This window comes from Leishmania panamensis, assembly GCF_000755165.1.
Source record: "Leishmania panamensis strain MHOM/PA/94/PSC-1 chromosome 23 sequence".
In the NCBI taxonomy this organism is placed as follows: Eukaryota; Euglenozoa; class Kinetoplastea; order Trypanosomatida; family Trypanosomatidae; genus Leishmania; species Leishmania panamensis.
The window spans coordinates 439783-453148 of record NC_025869.1 but is presented as its reverse complement, the minus strand read 5'-3'; the positions used below and the strand labels follow the sequence as shown (position 1 = coordinate 453148).

At 57.5% G+C, this 13366-nt stretch overlaps 3 protein-coding genes across 3 annotated transcripts, besides 1 other annotated feature; all 3 read left to right on the top strand.

Annotated features, from left to right (window-relative positions):
• Positions 1–567: 567 nt before the first annotated feature.
• LPMP_231120 (hypothetical protein) lies at positions 568–2781 on the top strand (the record flags this gene model as incomplete). The annotated part of the gene is made up of 1 exon (XM_010700967.1): positions 568–2781. One exon carries the CDS (start codon positions 568–570, stop codon positions 2779–2781), a length of 2214 nt encoding a protein of 737 aa, XP_010699269.1.
• Positions 2782–4313: 1532 nt separating this feature from the next.
• Positions 4314–4877: a repeat region.
• A 119-nt stretch (positions 4878–4996) lies between these two features.
• On the top strand, positions 4997–5905 carry LPMP_231110 (hypothetical protein; the record flags this gene model as incomplete). The annotated part of the gene is made up of 1 exon (XM_010700966.1): positions 4997–5905. The coding sequence occupies one exon, from the start codon at positions 4997–4999 to the stop codon at positions 5903–5905; it is 909 nt and encodes a 302-aa protein (XP_010699268.1).
• Positions 5906–11395: 5490 nt separating this feature from the next.
• On the top strand, positions 11396–12553 carry LPMP_231100 (hypothetical protein; the record flags this gene model as incomplete). Its single annotated transcript, XM_010700965.1, has 1 exon — positions 11396–12553. One exon carries the CDS (start codon positions 11396–11398, stop codon positions 12551–12553), a length of 1158 nt encoding a protein of 385 aa, XP_010699267.1.
• Between the last annotated feature and the right edge of the window lie 813 nt (positions 12554–13366).

Sequence of the window (13366 nt, the reverse complement as noted above, 5' to 3'; positions counted from 1 at the left end):
CTCTCGTTCTCCTATCTCGCTTTTCCTCACCCCCATCCACACACTCACTCCACCACAGCATTGGCCTACCTCCTCTCTCTTGCCTACTCTTGGCTACGCACAAGGGCTACCCACACTGCCAACCTCACCTCCTTGTCACCCTCTCATATCCGCTTTGCACCCTTGCTCTCGGTCTCTCGACGACGTGAGGATCGTGCGTGCCTGCGCACATCGCCATCGTACTACTAGAGCCCGCTTCAAGGTAGCTCTTCTGCTTCACCGTGCAGGATCGACAACGGCAGAGGAGGGGGCATGAAAGCGCCGACGGGTCACTCTGTTCGCTTGTGCGCGTAGCCGGAGATCGAAAAAAGAGGGAGAGCGGCAGTGTTGCGCGTTTTCTTTTCTCAAAGACAAGTTCGGCATACACCGAGGATAGAGGAAAGGGCCAGGTGTTGCCTTCGCTCTCGTTTCCGCTTGCCCTCTCCGTTGAGTCACTTAGGGGTTCATTTTTTGTGTGTGTGTGTGCTCGCATCTACACACGATACGACCCAAACTTCTTTTCTCTCTCGTACAGGCACTGGTCAAGGCATGCTCACTTCAAAGAGCCCGTCGCCTGCCAGCAGCAACTACGACTTTGCGCTGCGCTATGAGCGGGTGAAGCTTCTCGCGAAGGTACTGAAGCAGTTTGATGGGTACGTCTCCCGCACGACTCAGGCAATGCGGGAGGTGGCCAGCTGCCTCTCGCTCGTTGGCCACAGCTATCATGAAGTTGCGCAGTGCGTCAACAACACGAACCCACACAGCACAGTGAAGCAGTCCTACATCTCCTTTAATAACCTCCTTCGCGGGAACTACGGGACCGACTTGCAGAGCGCGGCCACGCTCTTCTCGTCGGAGATGAACAGCATCAAAAATGGCGAGCAGTACCTGTTGTATAATGGCTCCATGCATAAGGCGGTGCTGTCGCGGCTGCAGGAGGTGCTGAAGAGTGCGCAGAAGGCGCGCGACCTTGGCAATGAGGTGAAGAAGGCACACAAGAAGGCTGTGGCCTCGCAGAAGCTTGTTCGCAAAAAAGAGTCCAAGTACGCCCGCATGGGTCGGCCCTTGACGGAGAGCAAGCTCTATGTGAAACAGTCGGAGAAGATGCGGCGCCATGATGAAGCCTACGAGGCGAAACTGCGCACCTTTGACGTAGAGTTCGAGTCGCTGATGCAACGCCAGCTGTACCTGGCGGGTCACATGATGGATGACTTCCTTGACGTGAACACGGTGTATCTGTCGCACATGCTGAAGGTACTCAGCTGCCTAGCCCCGCACGGCGTGGAGGCTATCGAGAAAATGCTGGACAGCGGCGGGAAACTCGGCGAGCGCCTCGGCGTCGCGCCAGAGGATCGACTTAACAGTCGACTGAGGACGCAAACCGCCAGCATGCTCAACAGGTGCAATGTAACCCCGGTGAGGAGAGGCGGCGGCGCCACACCTGACAAGGGAACCCCTGCCAAGTCCAGTCGCGGCGGCTCTTCACACAACTTCACTAACTACTACGAGAACCGGCGCCACTCGACTCTGTCCGCCGAGCGCGCACCTCTGACAGCGCGCGCTCTTGACAAGGACGGCGACGAGAGCAATGGGTACTGTTGCACACTGGATGGAACGCCACAGCGTCAGCTCATCTCAAACCAGACGCCGTTGAGAGCTGCCTCTGGCACCACAGAAATGTGCAGGGCAACAGGTTGCGCGTTCTCGGTAGGGGAACCGGACTCGTCACCGCCACTGCGCGCTCCGTCTTTCCCTGCTGCCGTGCGGCGCGGCGATGCCACGCTGGTACAGTACGCCGACCGGTTTGCCATCAGTCTCCCCGTTTCATGTAGAGCGCCGGGCACGATTGCAGACGCTGGAAAAGAGGCCAAGCCCATCATGCGAGCAGCACCAGTCACAGTGGTGGCTACGACCGATAGCTGCCGTGGTGGTGCTCATGATGCGACCACCGCACGCGCGACTCGCGAGCTCAGGCCCAGCCACGCATCGTGTGGCGGTGGAAGCACGCCGACTGTTGCACTTCCTGCACCTCACCTTGCGCTAGCGCCGCCGTCTCAGTGCCGCAAGGAGAGGCCGTCGGAGCGGTCATCAGGCTGCTCAGCGGTGCTGGCTTCTCAAGCGGCCAAGTATGAACTCAACCAGCCACGACCCACGGAGCCCTTTGGCGACGACAGCGTCACCAGCGCCTTCAAGCAAACGCCGCGCTTGCCCTTGGAGCCCATCTCGTTGTTTCCTCTTGACGTCGACGAGAGCTATGTCTCCCAGCAGACGATTCCGCGCATGTCGACGGCATCGACCGTTGTTGCTGATGCTGTGATACAGCAGCATACACTCTGCGACAAGAAGAAGCGCAAGACCACCGGAATTTCTGCTGCGACGGAAGGAGGGGTTCCGGAGCTGTGCACCGCCTCTGCCCCACCAGACGAGGACACTGTGAGCAGTCGCACAGACATGCAGTCTCAGGAGGCATCGGTAAGCAGTATGGACGATTGTTATGCTACACGTGGTCATCACCCGCCGCCACAGCAGCAACGCGACGTGAAACAACGTTCTCAGCGCGACACTGCACCCGCAAACTTGGCACTCTTCCCGGCAGTGGGGCCGACAGGTGACTCTGGGACTGCTACGTACCAATGCTGCGGCGACGGACTCTATTCCGAGGGCGGCGGGGTATCGGCGAGCTCGCACAATTTTTCGGGAAGCTGCGGATTGGACAGCCCTGCACCGACGCCTCAGACGCGTGCGCTAGGCACGGATGCATGAGAAGACTCACAAGTGCAGCCATGCAGCCCCGCGTAGCGTTTGTTGTTGCCGAGACAGCGAGACGGGGTATGAGGGCGCATGAGCGGAGTCTTTGCGCGTGCGTGCGTGCGTGTGCGTGTGTGTGGCTCCGTCCCCTTCTTTTTTTCTCTTCCCTTTCGCGTCTCCGTTTCTCGTGCCTCATCGTCTCCCTCACTGCGAGACTGAACGTGTGCGCCTCTCTTTGTTCATGACCACCCCACTTCTTTGCTGTCGTCGACACGTGCCACGCTTGCGTGCGTGCGTCGGTATGCTTGTGCTTCATCTATCGCGTTCTCTCTCCTCCACGCCACAGCCTCCGCCTTCGTTGGCCTGCCTTGCACCACCCACCCCTCCCTCCCCACCCACCCACCCACGTTGCGCACGCACTCCCACCCCCACCCCCTTTTTTTTCTCTCTCTTGCTTTCTACGCTTCCCCGCTTTCCTTTCTTCCCTTCTCCTCTTGTACCCTCCCTCACCACTGTTCTGTCCCCCTTAGGGCTATATTGTACTTCACCCCTCTTCACCCCACTCCTCCTTTTTGTTTATTTTTTCTCTCTACGAGAGTGCCCCCCCTTTTGGGCGCACTCGTTGCTTCTCTCTTGCGCACCGCACTGCTCTCCTTTGCTTTCTTGCTTCTTGTCGCCGCCTATTCCCCGTCATTGTGACCGCAAGGCCGATGATGACATTGAGAGGTGCCTGTAGCGCTAGAGAAGAGGACAGATATAGCAGAGATGCACACAGGGGAGAGACGGACAACCATGCAACCAAACACACACACACACACACAGGCATCAAGAAAGCAGCACAAGTGTGCAAGGATGCCTCACGGTGAGGGTGCTTGCATCACCCCATTCGACTCGCCGCGTCTGCTCAACCACCGCCCTCTTTTCATCGTTGTGCTGCTACTCTACTAGGTGCGGTGCGGTGGCGGCTACTCGTACACGTATGCAGCTCATCCCATTCCCCGACCCCCTTTTTCTCTCTACTCTTCACGCGTTTGAGAGTATCGCAGAGTGGCGGCGAGCCAGCGTCATTGTGTGAGCGAAATCAGGGAGGAGACTAGAGTGAACACATGTGCGACCACCCAACGCTTCAACGCGCGGTAGCCATCTTGGTATGTCCCTCCACCTAACTACATGAAGATGCAGACTTGTATATTCAATATCTGGAGCACACACACACACACACTCACTCACTCGCAGCTACTCCCTCTTCGTTTCTATCCTCTATGCGCGTACGTCTCGCGTATGCTGCTGTTCACTTTCCCTGATCTTCTCTCTTTGACGCCAGTGGCTGCTTTGCCGCTGGCCCTGCAGCCCGCTCTCTCTCTCGCTATCTCGCCCTCCTTACACCGCTATGTATGTGGATGGGCACAGACATCCAGATTGGTGACGGCTGTAGAAAACCCCGCACTTCATCTTTCGGAGAGCAAACATGTCTCTCGGTTACGTTCTCTCCCTGCTCGGCCCTCATTCCACTCCACCTCGCTGTATCCTTTGCATCTCACTCTGTTCGCCTCTCTCATGACGGCGGGGGAGACCTCCGCGTGGTACCAGGGTCCAGTCCCCGCGGTGTGTGTGTGTGTGGGGAGAAGCCATGCAGCTCCCCCATCCCTGCCGATGCCGGGCCAGTTCTGGTGGTGACAGGGTCACGTGCCTGCGGCGCAGGGGGCCCAGAGCGCCTCGTCGCTACTGATGCCGGTTGCCATGTCCTGGGCGGCGTTGCGTCTGGGCGACCCACGGCAGTGCACACGCTTGTGCCACCCATGTGCCAGGCATGGCGTCGGCGTGGCCCGAGCGCGCCTCACCCGGCCCTCGCTGCCTGCTGGTGGGGAGCCTGCGCCACCCCGAGGGATGCGCCGGGTGGGGGCCGGCATGACGGTGGCGGCGGCGAGGCGACCTGGGGAGCGGTGGGCAGGGCTTGGGGCAGAGGCCGTGCTGGGATGCCTGGGTCGGCGCACTGCTGCAACGCGTGTCAGCGGCTGCTTCGCCTCACGCGGTGGGTCTGTGATGGGCTGGTGTGGCGTGGCGTTTAACTGATGTGGCATAGCAGAGAATGGACACGTTGGGGGAAAAAAGCCTTCGTTTAACTTCCACTCTTCTCCGCTACTGGCGCCCACCTTCTTACTCTGCTCACCCAGGCAAACGCACACACACACACACACGCACACACACACACACACACACGACTGCAGTGATGGGCAACAAAATTAGTGGTGTCTTCAACTCCAAGACAGACAACATGGCTGTCAGCACGGAGTTCCAGTATCGCTACAGCGCCATGAAGAAGCTGAAGGTGTCTTACAGTGCGCTCAGTAAGAAGATTTCTGGTGTCGTCATCGGCATGGAGTGCACCCCACAGAACCTCCGCGATGTTGGCACAGGCTACTCGAACGTGTGGGCTTGCCTGAAGCACAGCGGCGCCAGTGGGGGAAGCTCGCGCCGCTACAGTCGAGCTGGGGAAGGCGAGCAGGCTCGTGCCAATCGCACCAAGGTGGACCTTGAGTTCGTTGATGAGTCCTACCATGGCTTTCAGACCTTCTGTGACGCCATGAATGACCTCAAGGCCCGTGCATGCGCCAAGTACTGCAATGAAATTCGCGTCAAAGTCATGAAAGAAGTGAGCGTGCAGCTACTGGCGACAGAGCACGTTCTTTCACAGGGGAAGAAGACAGAGGGTTGCAGGAGGCGCTTCACTAAGGCTGCACAAAAAGTATCGCGACAGGAGAGCGCCGCTCTGCAGAAGGGCAGGGACCTCTCGGGGAGCAAGAGCTACATGAAGGCTATCGCCAATCGCAACAGCAGGGAAAATATGTACTCGAAAGAGCTGGAGGTCTTTGATCAACAGTACGAGGAGGTCATGGTTGCGTCGCAGGAGTTCTGTTCCTCGACGACAGACATCTTCCTCGATTGCATTGTCGGCTACTACCGCGAGATAGTAACGGTGATTGATTTTGCCGACACCCCAGGGTCCAGTCGATTTCGCAGCCATGTGCCAGATATGGCACTGCACCAGGCGTCGGGTGCGGAGTTTTGCGAGAAAGCCGCTGGACTCAAGTGCGACAAAAAGTCTTCGCCCTCGACCGAGCCGCTTAATCTCGATTAAGACGTTGGGTACCGCCGAACAGTAGCCTGATACAGTTATCTAAAGCAAGTCCTCTACTGCATGTGCATCGCCTACCCCACACGTACACACGTACATGCAGAGCAGCATTGCTGCTGCTGCTGCTGCTGCTCTCTCTCTTATGCTATTTTACTTTTGTACTTCTGCATTTCTCTTCCTATGATTTGTAGCTCGCGTTGTCCATCACGTGGTCGGTCCCTCCGCCTCTTCTGCTTCTCGATGTGCATTCTCCGTCTCTTAGCTCTCTCTCCGTCGCGTGTCACGTCTGAGGCGGAGCTTCTCTGTGGTCGCTTTCCTCTTTGGCAGCGTCAAGCTGGGACACGACGACACAGGTTCACCCGCATACACGTAGAGCTAGGCGTCGAAGAGAAACACAGTTGTGCACCTCATGGGCAAGAGAGCCTGCCGTAGGCGGCAGCAAGTACCGGTCATCCATGTGTTTCTCTTCTGGGTTGTTAATCTCTGCGATGGATGGGAAGAAGAGATCAGCGGTCACTGGCACATTTTGCTGGGCTTTTTACAGGCTGCTGATTAGAGGCTGCCGAGCAAAACATCCTCTTTCTTGGTTACGGGATAGGGCCGCGAGATGGAGTCGCGTGATCCAGCAAACCTCCTTGAATCTGCATGGCCTCTTGCGTCTGTCCTCACTTTCACTGGCACAGCATTGCACCTACAGTGCAAACCCCTTGCCTGCTGCAGTTTCCTTCCTTTCTCCCCTCCTTTACAGACGACACACCAGCTCAACGAGTCGTCACCCAACGCAGAGTGCCACAGTGAAAACATGCCGGACACCGGAGTCGGTAGCCCACGAATGCAAACGTCGTCTCCCGCACTCCTGGAGAAGTAAAGGGGCAGATTACACAGCGGTGGAACTGATGGTAGAAAAGGAGGACAATTCTGACGGCCCTCTCAGCGCCGAGGCAACCCACAGCAAACATGGAAAGCGTGAAGTACCTCACGGAGGAGAGACGTATGCGCGGGCACCCGTTACACCTCTACCCGTGAATGCAGGAGCTGATCAAGGCTGAGGCACTTTGGGAGGAAGGGAACAGCAACTCATCAAAAGCCCGCAGCTCGCGAAGAGCCAGAGGAGAGGAGAGGAGAGTTCCGCGAGTCTCGCCCGGCAAAGCCATTTGACTCCCGTGGCGGTGAGGCTGAGCTAGTGCGTGTTCTTCTCAAATGACCTGAACGAGGCAAGCTACGCACTGATGCGCAGGATCCTCCACTTCAGCACTGATGACGCCATCAAAACGCATCATTGGCTTGCGGCCAGCCTCTGGGACAGGGGGGCACGGTGGCTTCCCGCGGTGAGCGAGTTGCCATGCTGCAGTACACTCTTTTCTCCGCAAAGTGACGTGGGCTCAACGCATCCCCTCTTACAGGCTGAGGTGAGGGCAGCAAGTGGCGACCTGATTGGCAGCGCGGAGAGTGCTGTGACAGGGCTTCACCAGAAGCCGAAGGGCAACGCATTGCTTGGTGGCCGATACATCTTCCCGTCCACGACGCCCAAGGGAACCAAGCGGGCATGGCAGGCGTGGGCGTGATGGCGAGGCAGCTTGAACGCTCTGACATCTGCCCTGACTGACAAGGTGAATCGCCAGTTCAAAGGATCTGAAGGCAAACATGCGACAAAGCCAAACCATACCACAGCTGCGGCAGTTAATTACACCAGAGGGCTGCGACAACAGGGATCGCGTGGCCGAGGTCGGGGCAGCTGCCGAGGTTTCTCCCGCGGAGGCAGCGCTGAGGAACAGCAAAGAGAACGCCTGCGCGCGGAGCAGCACCAGCAGCGACAGCCCTCAAGAGAAAACGAAGGCAAGGCTCCCCGTCAGGTGGCTCGGAGAGGGAGGCACTACAGGATCAGGCTAATGGGAGATACTCACAGGAGGTGGCATGTTACACGGGAAGAGGACACGTCACGAGCTGGATTGGTCTTCACCAGCACTACACGCCAACGCCACTCCACTGCAAGTGCACACAACTGGCCACGCTTGCGGCAGACCGGACCTGGGCGGCTGTAGACCAAACCAACACCTACGGAGAGAGACTGCCACACACCCCTTGCATGCGCTGCATCATGGGCTAGTCGGTATCCTAACCCGGTATAGTACTTCCAGCAAGGTATGACTGCGTATGTTCGACTCAGCCCTTGTCTTTCATCGTCCCCCGGTACGCACGCACGCCCTTCTCGAGAATCGCGACACAACTGCCTCTGAACTTTGTCAAGTGCATGGCTCAGCAGCGCTTCAGCGATGACTGCGAGCTCTTCATGTGGGCCTACGTATTCGCAGGTGCACTAGGCGACGCGATACGACAGCCCCACACCGCACCATCCCGCTTGGGCCCGTTCGCCCACGAGGCCACCACAAGGAAGCCTGGAAAGAGAGATTGCTCGCTATCAGACTCAGGGTTCTTCACTACCACGGCTATGCCAGTCCACTGGGCTCGGGCTAGAACTCAAGAAGGTGCTGACTGTGGGGTTCTAGGCCGTAGTGCCACAGAAGAACAAGTGACTTAAGCGTGAAGTGGGTTAGGGGAAGGCGTGGGTACGCCGCAGAACGCGTTGCTCGAGAGCGCATAACCAGCAGTGAGCGCACGTTTCTTCTTTTCCCCAGTCCTCCACGCTTCGCCGATGGGGAGGCAGAAGAAAAGGGATCGTTGTGACTGGTAGACCACATGCGAGCAGCAGCAGGGTTACAAAGCAGTCAAGTCATTTCTGTGAGGCAGACGGCTGGAGTGCCTCCTTCTCTTTACCCTGTTTTTACTTCCGGACAGGTGCTATGGTGAAGGCGGTCCTTGGACAGTGAATGCTAACGAGGAGCTCTTGCCCCCTCCCACCCTTACCTCTTCTTCCCCCCCTCTTAGCCAGTAAGGCGCGTATGCACCAGCTGCTGTGGCAAGCGGAGCACGCTGTCCCTTCCCTGTTGGCGCTTTTCGCTCACCGCTGTGCGCATTTCAGGGGGCGCGGCGGTGTGGCGAGATCGGGGGCGGTCTCGCTGTCTTTCTCCAACGACGGCGATGCCATTGCTCCCCCCTGGCAGCTTTACTTCTAGCTTGCCTTTCCTCTGAGAAAGGGTCCCAGTGGGCTTATGGCTCCTTCTCTACTGTGGTTTCCGCTGTCCGGGGCCTCCAGAGTAAGTGTCCCGCACCACCGGATGTCCTTTATGTCCCCACCCGGCGCGGCAGGGCGCTGGAAGGGCAGGTGGCTGCGCGCCCTCGTCAGCACGCAGGTGCGACATATGTGCCTAGCGATGCTCTTGTACACGGGGTGCGCTCCCTTCCTGCCGGTACGGCTTCGGTGCACGCGCGCCCGGAGGCTGGATCGAGTGTGGCGAATGCGCTGACCCGCTCGCGGCCTCGGTGTAACGGTGTCTTCTTCGATCTTTCTCTCTTCCATTCTACCAACACCACCGTCTTCGCTTTTGCCACTCTTTGTATTTCGCTTCTCAAGCACCGCTGCTTTTTCTGGATATCTTTTTCATTGTGTTTTTTTTTCTCAGCTCTCAGGTGTCTGCTTTGTTCTTTGACCAACACGCTTGCTGTTTCCTCCCCCTCTCTCTTGATCGTCTTTCCTTTCTTCCGCTTGGCCTCTGCGTCTCGCTGTTGCTTCGGTGATGCCCCCCTCCCCTGCCCCGCCCTTTTTTTTTCGTGTTGTTTTGCTTCCCTCTGCAGGGGCTACGAGTGCCACTCACGTTGTCGGTATTGCTCTCATCGCTGTGTGCGTGTATGGGAGGCCTTCGCCACCTCTGCCCGCCCTCTCCAACACACACACCACACACGCGCTCTCTCACACGCCTCAGTTTGTTTCTCTACTTGCGCAGATTCTCTCCGTCAATTTATTCATTAAATTTTTTTTATTGCCTTCTGCTTGCCCCTTGTTCTCCTCTGTGGTTCTCCTGCTAGGGTGTCCTGTTGTTGTAGTTGGTGTGCCTTCGTCGAGTTCTCTCGCCCTCCCTCTTCTGTTTTCAGTTGCAGGGCTCTTTTATCGGGCTGTTCGCGTGGCCGTTGTTTTGGTTCTCGCCTGCGTGGCCGCTGCGCACACCGCTCTTTTCCATGAGCCTCGCCCAAAAAGTAGCACCGACTATCTTTGCCGACGTCTGTGCGTGGATTGCTTTCGATTCTCGCTCGGTGGCAGGGTAGCGGGGAAAGGGGGGAGCGCGATGGGGGAAGGTGAAACGATGGAAAGCTGCGAGAGAAGTGCATTCACTCAAAGCATCAAAGAAGGGACAGAGGGCAGGGCTAACTGCAGTCACTGGCGGCATCCACGCAGGAGAGAGGTCGTTTTCCTCATTAAGTACAAAGCGTACTTGGGGAGGAACAAGGCGGAGCCATAAATGAGCATTCTCGCGGTGTTGCATTCGAGGAAGGTTTCCCCGCTTACCCATACAGCGGAACAGAATAAAACCCAAGAGAACGGGAAACGAAAGAGGAATACTACGTAGAGTACTGCGCCGTGGCAGACAAGAAAAACGCGAAGAGCCGCAGAGATGTTTTTCGCATGGGCGGCGTGCGCGCTTGTGGGCGTCTGTTGACACACCTCGGGGCGAAGGAGGAGGGAGGGAGGGGGGAAGTGAGAGAGAAAGACAGGAAGAGTATTTCGATATTGTCTCCCCTCACCTTGACCATCCCTCCGACTACTCTGTAGTCGTTCGCTACGCAAAGATGCATCCGCACGACGCGGCGCACAAGAAGAGTGCACTGTATTGAGTCTTTAGGGCTTACCCAAAACTCCTTGCAGCGTCCTAACACATGGCATGTTCCCCCCTCCCCCTCCGCACGCAGACGAGGGAGACACTTGTCTTTTCTCTTTTGACCCTCTTTTTCGCCTGTCTCTCCTCTTCTGCTTCTCCACTCTCCTGCTTGGCACTATCCTCCCTCCCTCCCTCCTTCACTCCTCTTTCTTCCTCGCACCTTCGACCTCATCGAGCAGCCGTACTGAAGAGTGCAGAATGTAATCTTCATGGTTCGCGCACTTTAACCTTTCCTTTATTTATTGTGCTTTCATCCATCCTCCTACTCTCTGCCCCCCCCCACCAACAGACCCACACACCCACACACACACACAGGCAGTCAAGAGTTTTGATCCTATCAAGCACCACACGCGTACGTACGCTGGTATTCTCAAGGAAGAGGAGACGTGTCTCCGGGCGGGTGCCCCCCTCTCCCCTCTCCCCTCTCCCCTCTCCCCTCCCCACTCCCTCTCTCTCGCTCCTTATCTCTCGGCCGATATCGTTTTATATTTGTTCGGGTGAACGGCGCATCTTTTTGGGTTCTTCGCTCCTGTCTTTGCGGTTTTTTTCTTTTTTATGTGTGGGCGTGTGGTCGTATGCAGCTCACGTGCGCGCGTGGCTACCCGATTCGGTCTTCGCCCGATTTTCGCTCGCGCCTGGCGGAGCGACAGCCTTTGTTTCCCTCTCCCCTGCCTTCTCCCACCTTTTCTGTTGGCTTCCATAGTCTTCCACCTCGTTCCTGATGCTGAAGCTGTCTCGAATGGCTCGCAGTAGCCGCTACACTCCGGTGGTGGGGTGCGCCTTTCTAGTGGAGATGCTCTACGGCTCCAAGTACAGTGCCAATTTGGGCCTGTACAACATGCCGTATGTCTACGTCAAGACGATTTTGCTGTGCGCCACCGGGCACAGCCTCATGCTAAGCAAGGGGCGCTACATCCGCGGCCTCGTCGAGCTTCTTCTTCCGTCGAAGGTGTCTCAGGACAACTTGACCAAGCTGGAGCTCTTGCAGTTTGTCGATGCCATCCCGGTGGGTCGCTACGGCAGCGGCAACACCGATTCTGCCACGATGGATGAGGACGAGGCGGAGAAGCAGGCGATGTTGGCGCTGATGATGCACAGCAACATCGATGCCAGCAGTGCCGACACTACGGCGGCCACCATTCACGCAGACTATTGTACGTCTTCGCTGCCGCCGCTACACGACGAGCACAGCGAAGTGCGACACGCGAGAGAGGATCGCTGGGACTGGCGCTGTAGCCGTTTGATGAGGGCCGCCGCTAACGATCGTAAGGGCGACGGTGTACTGGCTCGCCTCGGCTCTGATGCCGCGGCAGAGGCTGTGCGCAGTCGCTCCGACGAGTTGGAGGAGGACGCGGTTGCGATGGAGTCGATCATGTCCTTCGTCTCCGCTACCATGTTTCCCTCTTCCATTGCACGAGTACTGATCTACGACGCCGTGTGCACGTGTATGGCGGATGGCCTCTACAGAAGCAAAGAGAAAGAGCGTGTCACGTTGGTGTCTAGCCACATAGGCCTCTCCTCTGCCGTGCGTGGCCAGATTGAAAAGTTGGCACTACAGGAGAAGGTAATCTCAATCCGCAAGCGTCGTCTGCTGCTACTCCACCCCTTCCACTCGAACACGACACCGATGGGGGAGGAGCGGCGCTGGCAGGCGTTCAGCACACTCGGCAGTGCGGCGAAGAACTCGACATCTCACGAGCGGGGGGAAGGTGGGGCTGGCGCTGCGGGTAGGAGCGATGTCGGCGACCGTTGCGACCAAGAAGCCGAGGTCGAGGCAAGCACTTTCGCTGCTGAGGAGGCCATGCGAGTGGCGGCAGCGAAGGCGCTGCTGAGGCGTGCACGTGCGCGTCGGTCGACCAAGAGGTATGCCGGTGCCTGAAAAAGGTTTCATTATCGTGCAATGCGTGGCGGGCTCCAGTCCTTCGTTTGCTGTGTCTTTGCTGGTTTGGCTCTGCTCTTACTCGAATGCCGCCATGCCGGTGTGCGGCAGAGAAAACTCGGAAAGATAAAAAAGCGTTTCTTTTTTTTGTTTGTCTTCTCGCCTCTTCTGCTTACTTCGTGACTGCGCGGCATACTGTCACACACTTCGCGATGTAGTGGCTGCACTACGGGCGCACTTTGTTCGTCTGTGCTTGTGTTCGAGCTTTTACATCTCTTTCGTCCCTCCTTCCCAAAAAAACCCTTAGGCGAGTACACAGTCACGCATAGGCATGATGCACGCACGCGTGAAACATTTGTGCTTTAAGACTCAAACTCGACTGAGGCTCAGCCTCCTCTCCTCCAGAGCCGCAGCGAAACGGTGTAGCGAAAGGGAGTGAGAGGGGCACTATTGTTAAGTCCGCAGCCGGAAGTGGCAGCCACTCTCTGTTGACGGCCAGTGAGCTGAAACCGCACCGGTGCGTCTTGGCAAAACAGATCATGGCGTAGCACGCGCACACTCGAGAGCTTTTTCCGCTTCCCCCATTTCTGCACCACCAAGGCGTGGAGCATCGTCGGGAAGACAAGAGAGGTGGATCGACTGTATCCTCAGGCGGTCTGCAAGATGCCGCTGCTGCTTATTTCTGCTCATCACTTCCGCTCTCTACCTCCACCTTGCTCACCAAGGTCACACTGCCTGACAACGCTCTTATGCACGCGAATGTGTATGAGCTCAAGCTCATGTCTCTCCCCATTCCATTTCTTTCTCCTTTCT